At 41.5% G+C, this 20383-nt stretch overlaps 1 protein-coding gene and 1 long non-coding RNA gene across 3 annotated transcripts in view; one reads left to right on the top strand and one right to left on the bottom strand.

The window, feature by feature from the left end:
- Nucleotides 1-20383, bottom strand: part of cars1 (cysteinyl-tRNA synthetase 1) — a 40449-nt gene that overhangs the window by 17957 nt on the left and 2109 nt on the right. For both annotated transcript variants that reach the window (XM_061766213.1, XM_061766212.1), the window contains 15 exons: nucleotides 15488-15579; nucleotides 14204-14292; nucleotides 14027-14123; nucleotides 10853-10951; nucleotides 10553-10702; nucleotides 8714-8854; nucleotides 8392-8480; nucleotides 8177-8298; nucleotides 7869-7981; nucleotides 7644-7772; nucleotides 7409-7538; nucleotides 3768-3871; nucleotides 3560-3657; nucleotides 2910-3099; nucleotides 780-848 (listed from right to left, as the gene is read on the bottom strand). In XM_061766213.1, coding sequence (XP_061622197.1) covers nucleotides 780-848; nucleotides 2910-3099; nucleotides 3560-3657; nucleotides 3768-3871; nucleotides 7409-7538; nucleotides 7644-7772; nucleotides 7869-7981; nucleotides 8177-8298; nucleotides 8392-8480; nucleotides 8714-8854; nucleotides 10553-10702; nucleotides 10853-10951; nucleotides 14027-14123; nucleotides 14204-14292; nucleotides 15488-15579 — 1712 coding nt within the window. The remainder of the gene's footprint in view (nucleotides 1-779; nucleotides 849-2909; nucleotides 3100-3559; nucleotides 3658-3767; nucleotides 3872-7408; nucleotides 7539-7643; nucleotides 7773-7868; nucleotides 7982-8176; nucleotides 8299-8391; nucleotides 8481-8713; nucleotides 8855-10552; nucleotides 10703-10852; nucleotides 10952-14026; nucleotides 14124-14203; nucleotides 14293-15487; nucleotides 15580-20383) is intronic.
- Nucleotides 861-10654, top strand: LOC133474464 (uncharacterized). The gene is made up of 4 exons (XR_009787514.1): nucleotides 861-2152; nucleotides 2261-2413; nucleotides 10316-10424; nucleotides 10515-10654. It is a non-coding gene; the product is annotated as an uncharacterized LOC133474464 (long non-coding RNA).

Here is a 20383-nt window from a genome sequence, read left to right as displayed (position 1 = left end):
TCTAAAGGTGGTTTGACTATGTATTTGACAAATGTCTTAAAATATGTTTTTTACTTTGCCATTATGGGATATTTTATGTAGATTTTCTTAAAAGAAAACTATACTCAAATCAGCTTTAGCACAATTCTGTAACAGAGCAATGTGGAAAACGTAAAGGGGTGTGAATACTTTCAAGTGGCACTGTATGTGCCCTGCAATTGGGTGGCGACGAGTTCAGGGTGTACCCTACTTCTCGCCCAAAGATAGCTGGGATAGGCTCCAGCATGCCCACGACCCTGGTGAGGATAAGCGGTACAGAAAATGGACTTTGTGAGGCAGAATACCATCTGCTTCACCTTGTCCTTTTATGAGTGCATTTAAAAAGTGTCTGAAAACAATATTTTGGAGACAGAGATACAAACAGGCAATTGCCAAAAGCCTTGTCTGTTGTAGTACATAAACTTTACCAAAAGATGATGTTAGCTCTGTGCTATCTGCTTTTAGTGAGGGATTGTACAATCTGAGGTGAGGGTGGCCGCTCACTCATGTATTTGAACAGGAAATACGAAAAATTCAACAATTTTGACTGTGAAATCATTACTGGATTAAAAAAAGAAAAATGTATACAAAGCACAGACCAGATAAGTAAAATTGAAAATAATTTTATGGACAGAAACTATACCAGGGGAACTGAGTGAGCAACCTTGTGATTATTGGTATGTAGTCATATTTTAACATCTCTGTTTTGTCATGTCATGCTCACCTACAAAGAAAACATTGCAAATATGTGTATTTCTTACATCAACATCCTGTCCTTGTCCTCCCACAGGGAAACCAATGGGCTCCGATCCTTCAATTGCCCCAAATATCTAGAAGACAACAACATTTTAGAGAGGTTCTGAAATTAACATAGACCAAACAATTTCACATTATAATAATCTGAAAGTGGGCGCCACGGTGGACGACTGGTTAGCACGTCTGCCTCACAGTTGTGAGGACCTGGGTTTCCCCGTGCCTGTGAGGACCTGTTTTCCCCGTGCCTGTGCGTGTTTTCTCTGGGTACTCCGGTTTCCTCCCAAATCCCCAAAACATGCATGCTTGGTTAATTGAAGACTCTAAATTGCCCGTAGGTGTGAATGGTTGTTTGTGTATATGTGCCCTCAGATTGGCTGGCAACCAGTTCAGGGTGTACACCGCCTCTTGCCCAAAGATAGCTGGGATAGGCTCCAGCACCACCGCGACCCCAGTGAGGATAAGCGGTACAGAAAATGAATGAATAATCTGAAAGCAGTAAAACAAGATGTGGAGTGACTGGGGGTGAGGCAAAAAAGTGAAATGGGCTTAATCATTGAAACAAATATCACAAAGTCCACAAAAAGACCGCACTCCAAATAAAAAATGGCCATCCGGCATACCCGCACACCCTATTCTCCGTTCTCAAGACAAAGATAAGTAATTTAACTATCCAGACTCCCCACTGGGTCGTAACCACCAAAAGACAGAATCTAAATTAGAAATGGCTTGAGAAGTTGGATCTGTGAAGCAACAAACTAATGGATAAAAAAATAATTCGGCCCTTTTGAAGGTTCTGTTATCATAACAGGAGACTACTATGGTGACCCCCAGACAAAGGGTATCCTCAGAGTTGCTGAACAGTGAAGTAACAGCACTCCTAAGAGGGGCTTGACAAACTGTTGATGCAAAGAGAAAAAGGTTTTTAAGCTTGTCTTTTGGTGTTTTCTTATACTGCAGATGACGAATTGTGATTTTATTATTGATATCTCTTAAGCTGTGCAACTTGTTCCCGTACATTCCTTCTCTTTTATGAAAAAATATACAGAAGAGTGGTAATGAAGATGGTAAGTTTAAAATGACTAAGTCATGTTTAGACTCAAATGAGCGACACTTCACGACAAAGTTATTTTCCGTACCCCAAAACTATGTAAAATTGTGGGCCAAGTGTAATATATGAGAGTAAGTTTAAAAGGTTAATCTCCCCAAATTCATTTTCAAGAAAATTAGCACAGAAAGAAACTTTCACACTCATCAGAAACTCAGGTGGATAAACCCCTCCCCTTCTTGTCAATCTCCTGGGAAGATTAAAAGGAGAAGCTCTGGTTCCTGACCTCTCTGGGTGCTTGGTTTTGACCTAGCCAGGTCCTCCCGGGGCTGGGTAAGCCCAATTTTAATCTTTCATTTTTCCCACTGCATTTTTGGGTCCAACCACTGGCTACCCACGTGATGAGATATTTCAACAAAGCAACCGCTTTCTCTCAAACAGAGGCACGGCGGTGTGACCCGCCTAGCCAGCCAGACCTCGGGACAATTGGTCCCAGAAAATTGGCAAAGCTGAACTTTCTTCTTCATTCCAGTCGCCACTCAGGTCAAACTTCATCCCCATCGCGAACAGCATCCTTGGCCGCTGCTTCAAACCGTGAGTCAAACTTTGCTATTTACCAAATTAAGTACAAATTGGTGCATCCCTCGCTACTTGCCTTAGTCATTGATTACATTTTACTCTGTAATGGTAGAATTAGAAATTAAACCTGACAAAATAAGTGGACTGTGCTCTTTGTTTTGTGAAACAAAGATTTGAACTTCTAACGTCAGATAACTAACTCAAATTACATAGTGTAGCAACCCTTTAGAAATAAGTGATTTATCAATGTTTTGTCTTTGCTCTGACCTGGTTACAACAAATGAAGCAACGCAGTGCCGCTTTTAACGATAAAGATTGTATACCGGGTAATAATAGTTATTTTATCTGACTAGTGGTCACGAGAGGTACTGCTGGCGGTCCCTTTCATGATCTTACAGCAAATTAAGTCCATTTATTGAATAACTGATTCACGCTATATAATATCGACTCAGCCAGAAAAAAACGAAATTAATTGTGGTCATTGCATATTCTTACTAGGGCATCAGCTCACCTGCAGCATATTGGTGAGATACATGGCGATACTTTGCATTAGCATGCGGTTGGGTCTTAGCTTGGCACTTTTCTTGCTAGCGATGTAGCTGTTGCTCTGACTAATCAGCTGCCTCATCTCCTCCAGGACTGTGCGTGTATCAATGTTGTCACACAGAGCCTCGTGGATGGCTGACTTTCTGTCCAAAAAACTAGAGAACACAGACAATACAAAAACAGCTTTTAATTATTTGCAACTGTGCAGGGGTGGCGCCATGGATTTGGATGAACACGCCTACAACATTGAGTTCTAGAGTATGGGAAAGTCCTGGAAATGATGAAAATGACCTAAAAGTAACAACAACAAAGCTGGAGTACCTGGAGAACACCAGATCGAGATTCAAAACACAGACCTCAGAACTGTAATGTGCTGACTAGGACACTGTGCTGCCTATACAGTACTTTATACACACATTAATACATTATAGCAAAAAATAACACTACACCAAGAAGGTTCTGCTTTTCATTGAAGTTTGTTTGACAGCAAATTTATTTCATAACCTCCCAACTTTGTGGAGGGGTGGATCAGACAAGAACGAACCAAGTTTTGGTGAATTTTTTTAACTATTCTTATCAGCTTCAACATGCAACATCACCATTGTTCTCTCCTACCTTTTGTTAAGCGCCACCTCTGCTGCTTCCCACTTTTCAAACTGCCCGGTGATGTCAGTAGTTGCACGCAGAATGTCCTTCACATTCAAGAAGAACTCCTGTTGCACAAAAGGGAAGAAAACTACGGATTATAAAATATTATTTTTACTATTATATACAATAAACAAATGTTTGCGTGCGAGAGATCCATTTTTCCTGTATCACATACATTCAGGAACTTCTCGTATTGGACAACTAACTCCATAGTGTTGGGAGAGTAATCCAAGGTATCTTTCCACGAATGCATCAAGAAAGCCAAACGGAGCTGGCGGGCTGCAATAACAACCAGGAAGAGTGGTTAGACCATTTTCGATTCAGTCTGAAAGGTTATTTTTCTTGAATATTCTCAACATCTCATAGACACTTGTAAGGTGAAAATATATATATATTTTTTCCCAATCTTTTTTTAAATCTCTTAAGATAATAAAAGACACGTACATTGAAGTGTAAACAGAGAATAAGCCCTGGCACAGACTGTATTAGTGGTTGCCTGTTAAAAAGCTGTGCTGAGTAGGTTGGTTCTATTTTTAACATGTCTCTCTGAAGAGGGTACCATCCTCATGCATCTGTTGTGGTGCCATTTGCCAAAAAAGCAATCCTATCACATTGAATTATTTTTTGACCAGTGGTGTTTACCTAATTTGTTTAAAGAGTCAATAGAGTCATACAAGATGCCACAGCAAGCTTACTTAATTGGTTATATAAGCATCTTGAAGGTAGTAGAATAATGTCAGGCTTCTATTTGTTGACTTTTCGTAAGCCTTTAACACAATTCAGCCCGTGTTATAAGCTGACAAACTGACAAATTCTTTTGGCCTGGATGCGGTCTTGTGGGCTGGATTTTAGATTTCCTTACAAATAGAATTTAACAAGTAAGAGAGAATGGAGCACTGTCCAGCCTACACACATCCTCCAGTGGTTCACCTCAAGGCATCCAGGTGCTTAAAAGAGCCAAGTCTATCTGTATGGATGCTACTCATCCTCTCAATTCCTTCTCATGTCCCTCTAGCTTCCAAAAACAGACTTAAGTAGTCGTTTGAACCTCTCCATCCAGGCTTCCATGTATAATACGCACCCCAAAGTTGACCTCAAACTTCTGGAAAACCCTTCTACCCATGTATAATATATTTTTAAGATGCATGATTTTGCTTCTACCCATATGATCAAAACATGAAGTATTATCTGTATTTTTTTAGTTTTTTCCAAGAATTATTCTGAAGTTAAGCACTTTATTTGAACACTTAATTCTTATTTACTTGCTCTTATTTTGAAATTCACAGCCCTACTTTTATTTAGTGAACGAGAAAACAAACAGTTGTGCTCATACTGCATGTTTGATTACCCAGGCAGAATTTTTAAGAGGTGAACAATTCTTTAAAGAAAACATGAAGGACCAGGCGAAACACATTTCATTTTATGTTAATGGGATTAAAATTAAACAGTCAAGCATTTCAGAAAACCTTTATCACTAAACAAAACATAACCATAAACAAATTAATGATGGTTGTTCAGTCATATTAAAAAAATATATATACATTTCACAAATTCTGTCTGGGCATGTAAACTTATGAGCACAACTGTACATCTATGCAGTCATATGTACCCCTGACATATTGGAATGAAAGTGTAGGCTACACCTTTTTCATAACCTCTAGATGGTGCTGGCATATTGGAATGAAAGTGTACAGCTTTTTTATAACCTCTAGATGGCGGCATACATTTATAAAATGTGAAAGTTCCCCCCTCCCCATTTTCCCCTATACCCATGTATAATGCGCACTATTGACTTGACAATTTTTTGGGGGGGATGGGGGGGAATATTGATATATAACATTATAAGTGAGAACTTACGGTACTTTGCCACCATAAATATTTTGTAACAGTTTATTGCACGCAGTTCAATTTTGAACATAGACTGTTAAAGGTTGTTTCACAAGCTAACAAACTGCCTATCTCCATGTATACTGTAGGTTTACAATCAGTATGTTTACACACACACACACAAATATAATGTAATTACAGTTTAGGACATTACTTTAAATTCATTCGTCAATTACATATTGTTGATGTCCATTCTTTCAAAATTAAGACTGACCAGATACGCCAATGTTCTTCTTGGACAATCTGGGACTCACTCTAAGATTCATTACTTTTATAGCAAACCTTTACCCGTTTTAAATGTCATGGACTAACAAAATACAGCAGTATTATTTCAAGTCTATTTGAATTCAAATTTAAATAAATAGAAAAATGCAATTTTCGTGTTAAAATACCGGTTTGATTTGGATTTGCTCAGTCACTACACTTTAAAAAGGGACACTTCACTGTTGTTTTTCTATTATATACTTTAAAATACGGACTTCTTTCAGATGATGTAGCATGTATTTATTTCACTGTTGGTCTCAATGCGCCCCCATCGGCTTCGTTTTCTGTTGGGAATTAATGCAAAATTTGTGTTTGCTATCTTTCCACCTTAGACTGGACCATGTGCAGAAAGCCAGCTCTGTATACATCCATCCCTTTCCCATACCGCTTATCTTTACAAGGGTCACGGGTATGCTGGAGCCTATCCCAACTGACGCTAGGCGATCAGCAGAGCACACCCTGAACTGGTCGCCAGCAAATCGCAAGGCACATATATTAACAAAACCATTCGCACTCACATTCACACAATTTAGAATATTCAATTAACGTCCCGGCGGACGACTGGTTAGAGAGTCAGCCTCACAGTTCTGAGGACCCGTGTTCAATCCCCGGCCTCGCCTGTGTGGAGTTTGCATGTTCTCCCCGTGCCTGCGTGGGTTTTCTCCGGGCACTCTGGTTTCCTCCCACATCCCAAAAACATACATTAATTGGAGACTCTAAATTGCCTGTAGGCATGACTGTGAGTGCGAATGGTTGTTTGTTTCTATGTGCCCTGCGATTGGCTGGCAACCAGTTCAGGGTGTACCCCGCCTCCTGCCCGATGACAGCTGGGATAGGCTCCAGCACGCCCACGACCCTAGTGAGGAGAAGCGGTTCAGAAAATGGATGTATGGATGAATTAACCTCCCATGCATGTTTTTGGAATATGGGAGGAAACCGGAGGAAGTGTATACATGCGATAGAATTGTGTGGGTGAGTTAATCCAATTTTTTTAAATTCTAAAAGGGTCAGATTAAGGTCTTTTTAAACATTTGGATTCAATTCATTTAACGTAATATTTAGGTATTCTGTAGCGCGTGTAAACAGTGGATGTCAGAAAGGGCAGATTAATAGTGAAAATGGTTCATAAACTGTACAGGAGTTGCAAAATAAAAATTAAATAACAAAAAACAACAACAACAAAAAAACTGTACAGTACATATCCACCGACATCCCATAAGTGTGTCAAACAGCTTCTCATATTAGGGTTGGCGCTAACATAGCCCAGGATACATGTTTTATCTTGGTGACATTGGTGTTTACAACAGTAAAACACATTCGGTCCACAAATACAAATCGGTCATTCCAGTTTAACAGACTCAAATCAAGTAGGATTGGTTTCAACACCTTTTACTCAAGTCAGTTCGCCGTAAAAGTTTTGTCTGTTGCTTCGTCCACCACTACTAAAAGAAATTGTCATTGTTGACTTAACCCTCTGATGCATGAATTATGAAAGTCTTAGTATTCAAGATTTTTTTTCCCCCTCCAAAAATATGATTTTTCATAAAGTTACAGACATGTCCAATCCAGTGGACTACAGGACCAAAGGAACGCTATGCACCAGAGGGTTAATTGTACTCACTTCAGGTAAAATGTATGAGAGAAAAGGCGAAGTAGAACCCATACCTGTATTTTTTGCCAAGGCTTCCTTAATGGTAATGAAATTCTTCAGCGATTTCGACATCTTGCATCCTGCAATTGTCAGATGACCAGTGTGCAAGAAGTAACGGACCCAGTAATCATTCTCAAAGAAAGCCTAGGAAGAATAAAAACACAAAATGAATTTCCTTGATTATATTAGCAGCTAACCCCGTTTCACGCTAGCTTTAATGTTAATGATAGAAAGTTTTGACTTTTGTACCTCAGACTGAGCCAGCTCATTGTCATGATGGGGGAATCTGAGATCAAAACCCCCACCATGAATGTCCATAGACTCCCCAAGGATGGAGCCAGCCATGGCCGAGCACTCAATATGCCAGCCAGGCCTTCCCTATTAAAACATTCAAAAGACCAAAGCCTTTATAGTCTTCAATCAATTGTATGTAGAAGTCTCTCAATTAGGAAGGGAAACTGAAACAATTCTCACCTTTCCCCATGGAGAGTCCCACGAAGGCTCTCCATGCTTGGACGCTTTCCACAAGGCAAAGTCATTGGGCGATTTTTTCTCACTTAATCTGTCAGCAGAAATGCTCAGGTCACCTAGAAAACAGATGAAACTAAATACATGATAGAGCTCCAAATTATACCTCAACTGGTGGGGTTATACACATCTAGCTTTTGAGAATGGGCATTTTAGGATTGACCATGGTCTCCCAAAAATATGTAAACAAGCCATCTTAGGGTAAGTCATGTAAAATTCACCACTGTAATCTTCCCAAAAATATAATCATGTACCTTCTCCCTCTTGTAAAGCCTTCTGATCTCCAACTGCTTCTGGCACTAGTTTGGCGTACGAGTGCTGTGGACTGGCATCAAACTTTGCAGTGTTAAAGTAAACAGAGCCATTCGATTCATACCTGTAAACAACATTTTCCCCATTACCATTTATACTGAAATTCGAAAGGTTTTATTGGTGTTATAAGCAGTAATATTGGAACACTCTTCTTTACCCATAGCCATTTCCGACAATCTTCTTCACAAACTCTACAATTTCTGGCACATATTCACTGACACGAGTCAGGACATCAGGAGGAAGAACCTAGAGAACAGAAAGATCATTTTAGCAAAGTACTACAAAAAGAAAAAAATACACTTTACAGTTTATAACCAACTTATATTAAGCAATGCCATTTTTTTCTTTCCAATATTTAATACAGAGTATTAATTCAATACAAGAAGTACATTTTTCTTGGGTAGACAACAGGACAGACACTAACTGAGTGGTTTGTGACACAACGTTAGCTTTCATATAAAACCGTCCCTGCTACTTACGTTCAAGGCGTCCATATCTTTATGGTACTCCCCCTCCCAAAATGTAGGCAGAACTGAGAAGATTGAGTTGTCTGTGACTTCACTTCCAAACTGACCATCCAGCCAGTCAGAGAGCATGTCTTTGGCATTTGACAGTAATGCCTAGAGGAAAGATGTTTTAATAGTGTATCTTCATGTCAAACGTCACTAAAATACTGAAACTACATCCAAATCTATTACGTTAAATGATAAAGACTTTGTAATTTGACATATTTCAACTTGTGTTAAGTTTATCAATTCTTAACCTAGTATCTTATCCCCATGTTTTTTGATATTATCCATTCATAGACATTTATGACTGTGCTATTCATGCAATGTTGTGGGGGGGTTAAATTTTAGAAAACAGATGAGTCTTTCTCCATACAGATTAGGGAAGGATCCAACAGCTGAACTCCCTCTTCGCTTTGTGATCATAAATGAGGAGGAGTTGAGAGAATAGGGGCTTTAAAGAGGTGATTACAGTGTGAGAAGGGCCTTTTGTAAGAGAGACCTTACGGTTTGTTTGTAACTATTCTTCCTCCATCCAGCAAATATTTTCCCTCTACCCTCAGCTTTACAGTAGTTTAGAAGATATACTATATAGGTATTCATCCATTCATTTTCCACAACGCATATCTTCACTAGGGTCGCGGGCATGTTTGAGCCTATCTTCACTGACTATGGCCGAGAGTTGGGGTACACCCTCAACTGGTCGCCAGCCAATCGCAGCTGTATAGGTATTTGGGGGACATTTATCCCTCTTCTTTGCTCCTTATAGTTGGAGACATGCAAGACCATTTGCCTCACTGTGGCTACTTGTGACTGCTTGCTGATAATGTGTTGGGAAAAGTGCAGTGGCATGGAAACCTGCGCTGATGCCTGGGGGGCACAGGAGTAGTGCATGTTCCCCAAACCAATCTGTCGACGGGGTGGGGTGTGGGTGCGATCGATACACAGTCGCCGTTAGATTCCCCATAAACCTGATCGTATGCTCCTTAAAGCTGATCGTCAACGGGGTGGAGGGTGCTTGGATGCCCCACCTTCCACAGGTCTGGGAATGTCTGTCTTCTTGTCAAGCATTATGTACGCATACCTTGACCCTCAAAACTCTGTGGCGTTTCATACTTTGTATGCATTTTCCTCGAAACATACTGTAAGGTATGTTTCTGGGACTTTGTGTATAGGAATACAAGCTCTTAAAGGATGTAACATGCCAGACCTTTAGTGAATGTTGTGAAGCCAACATTACACAAGCAGAGGGGGGTAGACCCATTTTGAAAAGGTATAAATACTGAAGGATTTAGCTCGAATGTGTCTTTTTTTTTTTTTTTTCCTTCTTCTGTTCGTGTCGTTTTTGTTTCACTGTCCAAGGGGGGGGAGACTTGGACGTCTGCACTTAGGTAACCTCTTTGCTTTCTACTAATACATTGCAATTGTAATCAGACCATCTGCCGCTCCAAGTGTTTATTTTTGACAGAGCTATTTCAAAGGACTCCTCGGTTCTAAGGTTATCTTATCACCAAGTTCCAACAATAAGCCTGACTGTGAATCTGTCTCCTCTGACATCCTCCTGCCTGATTTGAGGCTGAATGCGACCCGGCGGCGGGGGCCCCTGATGGTATTTGCTGACTCAGAAAGCGCACCTGCAAATCACTGAGGACCTTCCCAAGTTAACAAGTAGGAGTCGGGGCTGGTAAGAAATGTTTTTTTTACTCAACATTACACAGTTTTACTAAGATTAAATGTGAAAAGGTAAGTAAAACAAAGTTGTTTCCTTGTGAAGGAAATACATTAGTGGTTATAATTAAGGTGAAGTCTTACCTGGGCCAGAGGTTCCACCACATCATCTGCAGCTTTACTCTCCAACGCTGCCCGCAGAGGCTGCAGAGTGCCGGTGATGGCGGCATCAAGCCTTTCTAGCATCTGTTTCTTATCTGGGTCTGTAGTCGAGGTCAAACGGGCCTGAAAGGGCTGAGGATAACAAGTCAGTAATTTCAAATCATACAACCACTACTACACATTTTCAAATCTCCACAGTTAAAGTTTAAGTGTAACCTGCACTTGTTTGGTCACACAAACTTAAGGCTGATAAATACAAAGTTGAATTTTGTAACATCTCACCACTCGGGCAGTCAGCACATCCTTCAGTATTTGAGAAGCTTGTGGGTTTTTTCCCTTGTACTGGTCTAGCAGATAGTTCTGACGTGCCCTTTTAATTATCTGACAGAGACAAAAATGTACAAGTCAATTTCTCTGACAGAATGATTGATACAGGCAGTATACTTACAATCATAGTCACTTAATTTCCCTCAGTGGAAAAAATAAAAATGGCTTTTCAAGTGGTATTAAACATGGCACTGATAAGAACTCTGTTGTCATATTCCTTGTGATAAACTGGTGACCAAAGTGTTGGTTAATAGTCTTCAATTTCAACATAACAGACTTGAGGATGCCATAATGTGTCAAGAACAAGAATACCTGCCGTGTAAGAATAGCAATATAAAAAAAAAATTAGACACACATTGCAAACCCTCCAAGCCATGCTGCCTCGTGCAGCCACACATGGGGCCATATTCTCCTGTTTGCCTTTATTATTATTTGTTTTTTTAAAGCGCCTGGCTTGCGCACCTTTTACCTACGCGAATTCTCTGCTAATGACTTATGACAGTGCATAACCCGTGATCGTGTGCGTAACCACCAGTGAGACATGACACATTGAAGCTCTATCTCCTGGAGGCTCCAGACCCGTCGCCATGGGTGGACTCTAGGGGGCCGTGCCTGCCCACAAAGATTCTTGTGCTTCCCCCCTCCAAATACTGGCATTTCATTTTCCCATTGCTGCCACCCATTCAGTCCACACTAGTAGCCAGCTGCAGCTTTCACCTTACAATCTCAAAAACGTGAGGAAAAACATGCAACTTGAGTTTTTATTTTTTTTTAAATAAGGAATTAGTCCTTAATGTGCACACAAAAACACAAAACAATATGACAGTGAAAAGGACTAAAAACTTTGCATTCCTAGCAGTGCTGGCTATTAAGAAAAACAATGCATCTAATCTTACAGTATACAGTGTTCCCTCACCACTTCGCGCTTCACGTTTTGCGGCTACAGTGCTTCGAGGGTTTTTCCCAAATATTTATAAAATAAATAAATAAAAAATACAGCCATATCGGCAGCCATGTTGTGGAAAGACGCGTTGTTTCATGTTGATGCGCGCGAGAGAAGGTTTCCTTGCATGCCAAACAAAGAGATGAGTTGACTCAGAGGCTTTGTACATGCCTGTACTGTAAGGGCATTCATACAATGATTTAATTGATTAGTTAAGCAAGCCCTTACAACGGCGCCGCTGCGAAAGCTTCCTCCGGGGCGCCCAAGAGGAAGAAGAAGATGATGACCATCAGTGAAAAAGTGAAACTTTTAGATTTGATCAAAGAGGGCAGAAGTTATGCATCAGTGGCACACCATTATGGCGTGAATGAATCTACACTGTGGTACATCAAGAAAGAAGCAAACATCCGCAAAACTGCTTCAATAACCTTCAATAAGGAAGCGAAACGTGTGGTAACTCTGCGTAATAAGAGAATTGTGAAAATGGAAGCTGCATTGGCATTGTGGATTGCAGGGAAAAGAGTTTGGACACTAATACCAGGACAAAGCCCAATGCTCTCTACGACCAAATCTTGCCCGATGACGACAATTAAGAGGCTGAAGAAGGTGCTGATGAATGTTAATTACTGTATAATAAATGTTAATTACTGTATAAGGTTTTATAATTAAAGATTTAAGTACATATGTGTACTGTTGTAATCTTTCTCTCATATATGTAAAGTATAAATACTGTTTACATACTTTAAACATTCTGGTACCCACATACACATCCACGAAAATTCCTCGGGTGGTGAGGGGGAAAAAAAAAAAAAAAAAAAAAAAAAAAATCCTACTTCGCGTTATTTCACCTTTCGCGGGGGGGTTCTGCTCCCCATTAACCGCGAAAAACGAGGGAATTCCCTATCATCATAGTGTGACCATAGTGTTTTAACTAAAGCATTTTGATGCAAATAATGCTCCTAGTAATCTATTTTTATAATTATGTACTGTATTACAAAAGAACACATTCACTCCCATTTATGCAGTGTCCCTGAACGCACCTCGCGCACCCACGCAGCTCCCATGTGCCTGCCGAGTTTCATTCTGAAGAAGTAAGGGCTAGCGCATTTTTGTGGCACTGGCATAAGGTCTTGGCTGCTCGCGGTCACTTCCGGCTCACATCCCCAGCTCATCGTGGCATATGTCGGGGAATGTCTTCATGAACTCGAAATATGTATAACAGCAATCATCCAAATACCTGCTGAAATCAAATAATGAACTTTTTTCTCAGTTTTGTGTTGGACTTTGTACATTCTGCCTATAAGAGTATTTGTTTTTTTCTCTTTATGTTTGAATGTTAAAATTGATGTTTTTATTTTTACTTTAGTGTGTTGATTGTGTATAAAGTCTCTTGGGGCATGAAGCGTTTAAGATCAAGTTAATTTTTCAAATGATCAAGTTCAGTTTTTTAAAGAATGGCGACATAAATTTTCTTAGCATTGCCTTTGGGATCATTGTTAATTTCTTTATTAGAGACTGTGAAGGTGAGGCAGCTATTACATCTCCTTCGTTTATGCCACAACAGTTTCTCAATATGCCGAGAGCCCCCAATAGCAAGCAAGGCGGTGAGCCAGTGATGTGAGCCGTGGCTGAAGAAGAAGTGACATCTTTCATGCCATGAGGAACCAAGACCTTAACAGGTGCACCAAACCACGCCAGCTTTCTCTTCTGAAGAGCGAAATAGGAAATGAATCAGTTGGTTGGTTGATGGAAAATGGCCAATAGCTAACATACTTTGCACGGTCAAAAGTGCACTGCATGCTACTGTATATGTCGACTGAGTTTTTCAGCGCAAGGAAACTTGCCTTAACTTTAGGAGCTTCCACAGTGATGTGGAAACTCTTTTTCATCTGCGCAGTTGCTTTTGAAAAGGACCTCACTCAAAATTTGCAATTTGATTGGATGGATGGGTTGGTGAGGAGGATCTGCGCTAAGAGACACCGCCTCACTGTAGCTTTGATTAAAAAAAATAAACACAAAAATGCACATCATTTTGTTTTATATAGGTAATTAGAAGTTGCACTTCTTGAGATGGCAGAGGCATGCATGATGATGTGAAAAACGCAAACATAAACAGTCCAAAATAAGTTATTATTTCACTTAAATCAAATCTATTTTGAAAGTCATACTGTCTGGTTTGTTCTTACTTTGTCATCTATGTCTGTGATGTTCATGCAGTAATAGACGTCATATTTGAAGTAGTCCTTCAATATCCTTCTCAGAATATCAAAAGAGATGTATGACCTGGAAAGACATCAGGAATCAGAAAGTCAGTATGAAGGAAAGGTGAGTTTGTGGAATGCTTTTCACTGCGTCCAGTTTACCTGGCATGCCCCATGTGAGAGGCGTCATACACTGTTGGCCCACAGCTGTACCATGTGACCTTGTTTCCATTCTGAGGAACAAATAGCTCCTAAAATATTTCAAAAGAAGAAAGTTAATAGTTGATTACATGTTCTGCTAAACTTATCTGATGTCCCTCAATTTTTTTTAAGGGGCATTAGTATGTGTAGATATAAGGTTTGAACATTGCCGACTTTGACACTAAACACACCAGTAATGCATAAAACGCAGTGCAATTGTATGTTGCAGACATGAACGTACACAAAGATACAGTAAATGTGCGCTTAAAAAGGGGAAAGCGCAGATTTGCAAAGTCAAAATTTCCACGTCTTCGTCCTGTGAAATGCTTACTATATATGTGAAGTACAAAAACGCAGCACACTTTTCATAATCATTTAACAGACCTCTTGAAAACAGTTATTAAATAAATACACAGCATAACTTAGCATGAAGTGAAAAGGAAGCTCTGTGTTTTCAAAATGATTGACGAGCATTAACAACACTACCAGTGATGAAACTGCAACAGTTTGCAGATTTTCAGTCATTTTATCTGATTTAGGAGAGTTCAATTTTGATGGCTGCTTAATTCATTTAATTCCAGCCATTTTTCAAAAGAGAACCCCCCCTCAGTACCAGCCATTTTAGAGGCTTTTGACCGATCTTTCAAGGCACACAGAATATTGTGTTCTATGGCTATATAAACATGGCACCCACCAAAATAAAGATTAGAGTTCCATCTTTCAAACAAAAATAAAAAAAGCTTGTTTCTCCCTTTTTCAATTTTTTAGTAATTTGCGGTAGAACATCGGTAAGTAATACCAAAATTGTAAATCGTATGATGCACGGCTGCCATCGAGTGTCTGTTTTTAATGGGGATTAAAATTGCTCGCAGGCCTAATCCTATGGGGAGGAGTGACGTCAGCCCCCTTCTGAAGCCTGCGTGCACAAAAACCATCAAAGACGTAAAACTACATCTTTGGGATTAGGTGATCAAGTTCTAAAAGACGTAAAACTACGTTTTCGGAATTAAATGGGTTAAGAGTAGTAGTGGCTGACCAAGTCGGGTCAAGTATTCAATTTGAACAATATGAACAACATCAAGATCGGACTCAACCAAGGTCAACCTTCCTCCTTTGCAACAGGTCTTACAGTCCTAAAATCTTTGTACCAACAGTTCTTTTGTGAAAATGACCTATGCGAAAAGGTCACTTAAAACATTGCCCGTACAGTATTTAAAAGACAGCAAACTACAATACTTTACATACTTTTGCTCTGGTGAGACTGTTGTAGAGTCGAAGTTGGGGAACCTTTGTTCCAGATGGTGGAGACCACTGAGGCTGTACCCTCTTTCCTTTCACTGAAATCAGATTGCCAAAAGCATTAAACAGGGCAAACCTTTACTTCATTTGCTGCAAATACATTACAGGCAAACGCTGATTATGATTGATGTCATTCCTTGGTCCACCTTTTACAAACAAAAATTCTAATATTGGACCACAGTAACCAACTGTACATGGTGCGTCTTCTTTTCCTTTCGGCTTGTCCCGTTAGGAGTCGCCACAGCTTGTCATCCTTTTCCATGTAAGCCTATCTCCTGCATCCTCCTCTCTAACACCAACTGCCCTCATGTCTTCCCTCACTACATCTATCAACTTTCTCTTTGGTCTTCCTCTCGCTCTCTTCCCTTGCAGCTCCATTCTCATCACCCTTCTGCCAATATACTCACTCTTTCTCCTCTGGACATGTCGAAACCATCGAAGTCTGCGCTCTCTAACTTTGTCTCCAAAACATCTAACCTTGGCCATGCCTTGGATGAGCTCATTTCTGATTTTATCCAACCTGGTCACTCCCAGAGAGAACCTCACCATCTTTATTTCCGCCACCTCCAGCTCTTCCTTCCTGTTGTCTCTTCAGTGCCACTGTCTCTAATCCGTAGATCATAGCTGGCCTCACCACTGTTTTATAAACTTTGCCCTTCATCCTATCAGAGACTCTTCTGTTACATAACACACCTGACACCTACCTCCACCCGTTCCAACCTGCTTGGACCGGTTTCTTCACTTCCTGACCCTCTCTTCTCCCTGTAGCCTCACTCTTCCCCTTCCACCCTTCTCACTCATGCACATATTCTGTTTTACTTGGTCTAATCTTCATTCCTCTCCTTCCCAGTACATGCCTCCACCTTTCTAACTGTTCTTCCACCTACTTCCTGCTTTCACTGCAAATAAAAATTTCATCTGTGAACATCATGGTCCACGGGGACTCCAGTCTAACCTCATCTGTCAGCCTATCCATCACCACTGCAAACAAGAAGGGGCTGTCACACCTACAGCACACCTCACCACTGTTCTGCTGCCCTCATACATGTCCTGTACTATTCTAACATACTTCTCTGCCACTCCAGACTTCCACATGCAGTACCGCAGTTCCTCTCTGGGTACTCTGTCATAGGCTTTCTCTAGATCTACAAAGACACAATGTAGCTCCTTCTGACCTTCTCTGTACTTTTCCATCAACATCCTCAAGGCAAATAATGCATCTGTGGTACTCTTTCTAGGCATGAAACCATACTGTTGCTCGCAAATACTCACTTCTGTCCTGAGTCTCTTCTCCACTACTCTTTCCCATAACTTCATTGTGTGGCTCATCAACTTTATTCCTCTATAGTTCCCACAGCTCTGCACATCACCTTTGTTCTTAAAAATGGGCACCAGTACACTTTCCCCCCAATCCTCAGTTATCTTCTCACCCACTAGAATTCTGTTGAACAAGCTGATCAAAAACTCCATAGCCACCTCTCTGAGATACTTCCATACCTCCACAGGCCTTTTATCAGGACCAACTGCCTTTCCATTATTCATCCACTTTAGTGCCCTTTTAACTTCCCCCTTATTAATCATTGTTACTTCCTGGTCCACCACACTCTCCTCTTCTACTCCTCTTTCTCTACGATTTTCCTCATTCATCAGCTCCTCATAGTATCCTTTCCATCTATCCAACACACTGCTGGCACCAGTCAACACATTTCCATCACTATCCTTAATCACCCCAACCTGCTACACATTCTTCCCATCTCTATCCCTCTGTCTTGCCAACCTGTATAGATATTTTTCTCCTTCTTTAGTGTCCAACCTGGCATACATGTCATCATATGCTTCTTGCTTGGCCTTTGCCACCTCTACCGTATGTTGCATCTCCATGTATTCCTTTCTCCTCTCCTCGGTCCTCTCAGTGTCCCACTTCTTCTTAGCTAACCTCTTTCCTTGTATGATTCCCTGTAGTTTGAGGTTCCACAACCAAGTCTCCTTCTCCGTTTTCCTACCAGAAGATACACCAAGTACTCTCCTGCTTGCTTCTCTGATCACCTTGGCTGTAGTGGTCCAGTCTTCTGGAAGCGCCTCCTGTCCGCCAAGAGGCTGTCTCTTCCCGAAAATCCACACAAGACTCTTCCTTTCTCAGCTTCCACCACATGGTTCGATGCTCTGCTTTTGTCTTGTTAATCTTCCTCCCCACAACCAGAGTAATCTTACACCACCATCCTATGTTGTCTAGCCCCACACTCCCATACCACTACCTTACAGTCAGTAACCTCCTTCAGATTACATCATCTGTACGAGATGTAATCTACCTGCATGCTTCTACCTCCGCTCTTGTAGATCACACTGTCCCTGCCTCTTCTTGAAGATAGTGCTCACTACAGCCATTTCCATCCTTTGTGCAAAGTCTACCACTATCTGTCCCTCAAGGCTCCTTACCTGGATGCCGAACTTACCCATCACTTCTTCAGCACCCCTGTTTCTTTCACCAACATGTCCATTAAGAGGTCCACAGGTCCCCTGCTACACCCCCTGCAGTTTGCCTACCGAGCGAACAGGTCTGCGGATGATGCAGTCAACATGGGACTGCACTTCCTCCTAGAACACATCGACACTTCAGGGACCTACGCGAGGATCCTGTCGTGGACTTCAGCTCTGCGTTCAACACCATCATCCTTAAACACCTTTCCTCCAACCTTCTCCAGCTCAGCGTCTCACCTCGCATCTGCCAGGGGATTTACAGCTTCCTGACGGGCAGGACACAGCAGGTGAGGCTGGGAGAGAACACCTCGACCACACGTAGCATCAACACTGGGGCGCCCCAAGGTTGTGCCCTCTCTCCGCTGTTCTTCTCTCTCTACACGAACGACTGCACCTCAACGCACCCGGCTGTTAAACTCCTGAAGTTTGCAGATGACACCACTGTCATCGGCCTCATCAAGGACGGTGACGAGTCTGCATATCGACAGGAAGTGGAGCGGCCGACACAAACTGGAGCTGAACACGCTCAAGACTGTAGAGATGATCGTGGACTTCAAAGAGGCATCCTTCGCCACAGCTGCCCCTCACGCTGTCCACCTGCATCGTGTCAACTGTCGAGACATTCAAGCTCCTGGGAATTACAGTCTCTCAGGACCTGAAGTGGGCAATCAACAAACTCCGTCCGTCCTCAAAAGGAGCTGCTGAGGCAGTTCTACACAGCGGTCATCAAATCAGTCCTGTGTTCTTCCATCACAGTCTGGTGCCGCTACACAAAAAATAAATAAATAAATAAATAAATTTTTAAAAAAACAGGGGGGGAAAAAAAAAAAAAACAAAACCCAAAAACCTACCCACCCTTGAGGACTTGCACGCTGCCAGAACTAAGACAAGAGCATGCAAAATCCTCTCGGACCTTCCACATCCAGGTCACCAGCTCTTCCGGCTATTTCCCTCAGGTGGGCGCTACCGATGAATGCAAACTAGAACTGGCAGACATTCCAACAGCTCTGTCTGGGATGCTCAGAACTACTTAGTCCAGCTCCTTCCAGAATTTCTCTTTTACCTCTAGGTCACATCCTACCTGTGGGGCATAGGCACTAATCACATTATACATAAAACAACCTCAATTTGAAGTTTCAGCCTCATCACTCGATCTGATACTCTTTTCACCTCCAAGACATTCTTAGCTAACTCTTCCTTTAAAATCTCCCGTACTCCATTTCTCTTCCCATCTACACCATAGTAAAATAATTTTAACCCTGCTCCTAAACTTCTAGCCTTTCTATCTGCTCTCCTGGACGCACAACATATCCAACATTGCCCCACATTCTCTCCTGTCAGTGGCCGATGACCACTCAGTCTGTCTTTCCATCACACTGGCCTGTGTCAGGACTTGAATCAGACTTTGCCATCTCCCTCTGGAGCAGCCTCATTTCAGGGAGAAGGCCAATTAGGCATAGTGACGCTGAACTGGAACACTTTTTAAATGTGTCTTGGGTGTGTCCTTCCAGGCAACAACTCATGACTGAAAATGATGACTGTCAACATGATGTTTCTTGGTTCAGGGTGAATACTATGATAAAACTTGTATGATGCATCATATAAAAATCATCAGCTTTTAAGGGTGCATGCAAGCAGAGAACACTTCCCTCACCCAATCACAGTTGGAAGAGGGGGAAAAAAATTACATGGCGTTACAAACCTTACTGATTTTCAATGACACCAAACAAACATTTAATGTTGTTAATGCAAAATGTCAAATTATTATTAATTGTGTACCTCTCATTTATTGCCCATTTCATTGTACATTTTTCTGTCAAAACGAAAGCACTTTTGAGGTGTGCGTTAGGTCTGTCTACAGCAGTCAAAATTATTCAACCGTAATTTCAAATTGCATTTATATGCAAAGATTGCAAACGTAGAGTAGTTTCCAATAAACCAAGAAAAACATCCATCCATCCATCCATTTTCTGAGGCGCTTCTCCTCACTAGGGTCGCGGGCATGCTGGAGCCTATCCCAGCTGTCATCGGGCAGGAGGCGGGGTACACCCTGAACTGGTTGCCAGCCAATCGCAGGGCACATAGGAACAAACAACCATTCGCACTCACAGTCATGCCTACGGGCAATTTAGAGTCTCCAATTCATGCATGTTTTTGGGACGTGGGAGGAAACAAGAGTACCCAGAGAAAACCCACGCAGGCACGGGGAGAACATGCAAACTCCACACAGGCGGGGCCGGGGATTGAACCCAGGTCCTCAGAACTGTGAGGCTGACGCTCTAACCAGTCGGCTACCGTGCCGCCCAAGAAAAACAGCTATTTAAATATCAACAGAACTAATATTACAATATTTTCTTTTTAAAG

The sequence above is a fragment of the Phyllopteryx taeniolatus genome, chromosome 2 (assembly GCF_024500385.1).
Source record: "Phyllopteryx taeniolatus isolate TA_2022b chromosome 2, UOR_Ptae_1.2, whole genome shotgun sequence".
Classification (NCBI taxonomy): Eukaryota; Metazoa; Chordata; class Actinopteri; order Syngnathiformes; family Syngnathidae; genus Phyllopteryx; species Phyllopteryx taeniolatus.
This window is presented reverse-complemented; position numbering and strand designations above follow the sequence as displayed.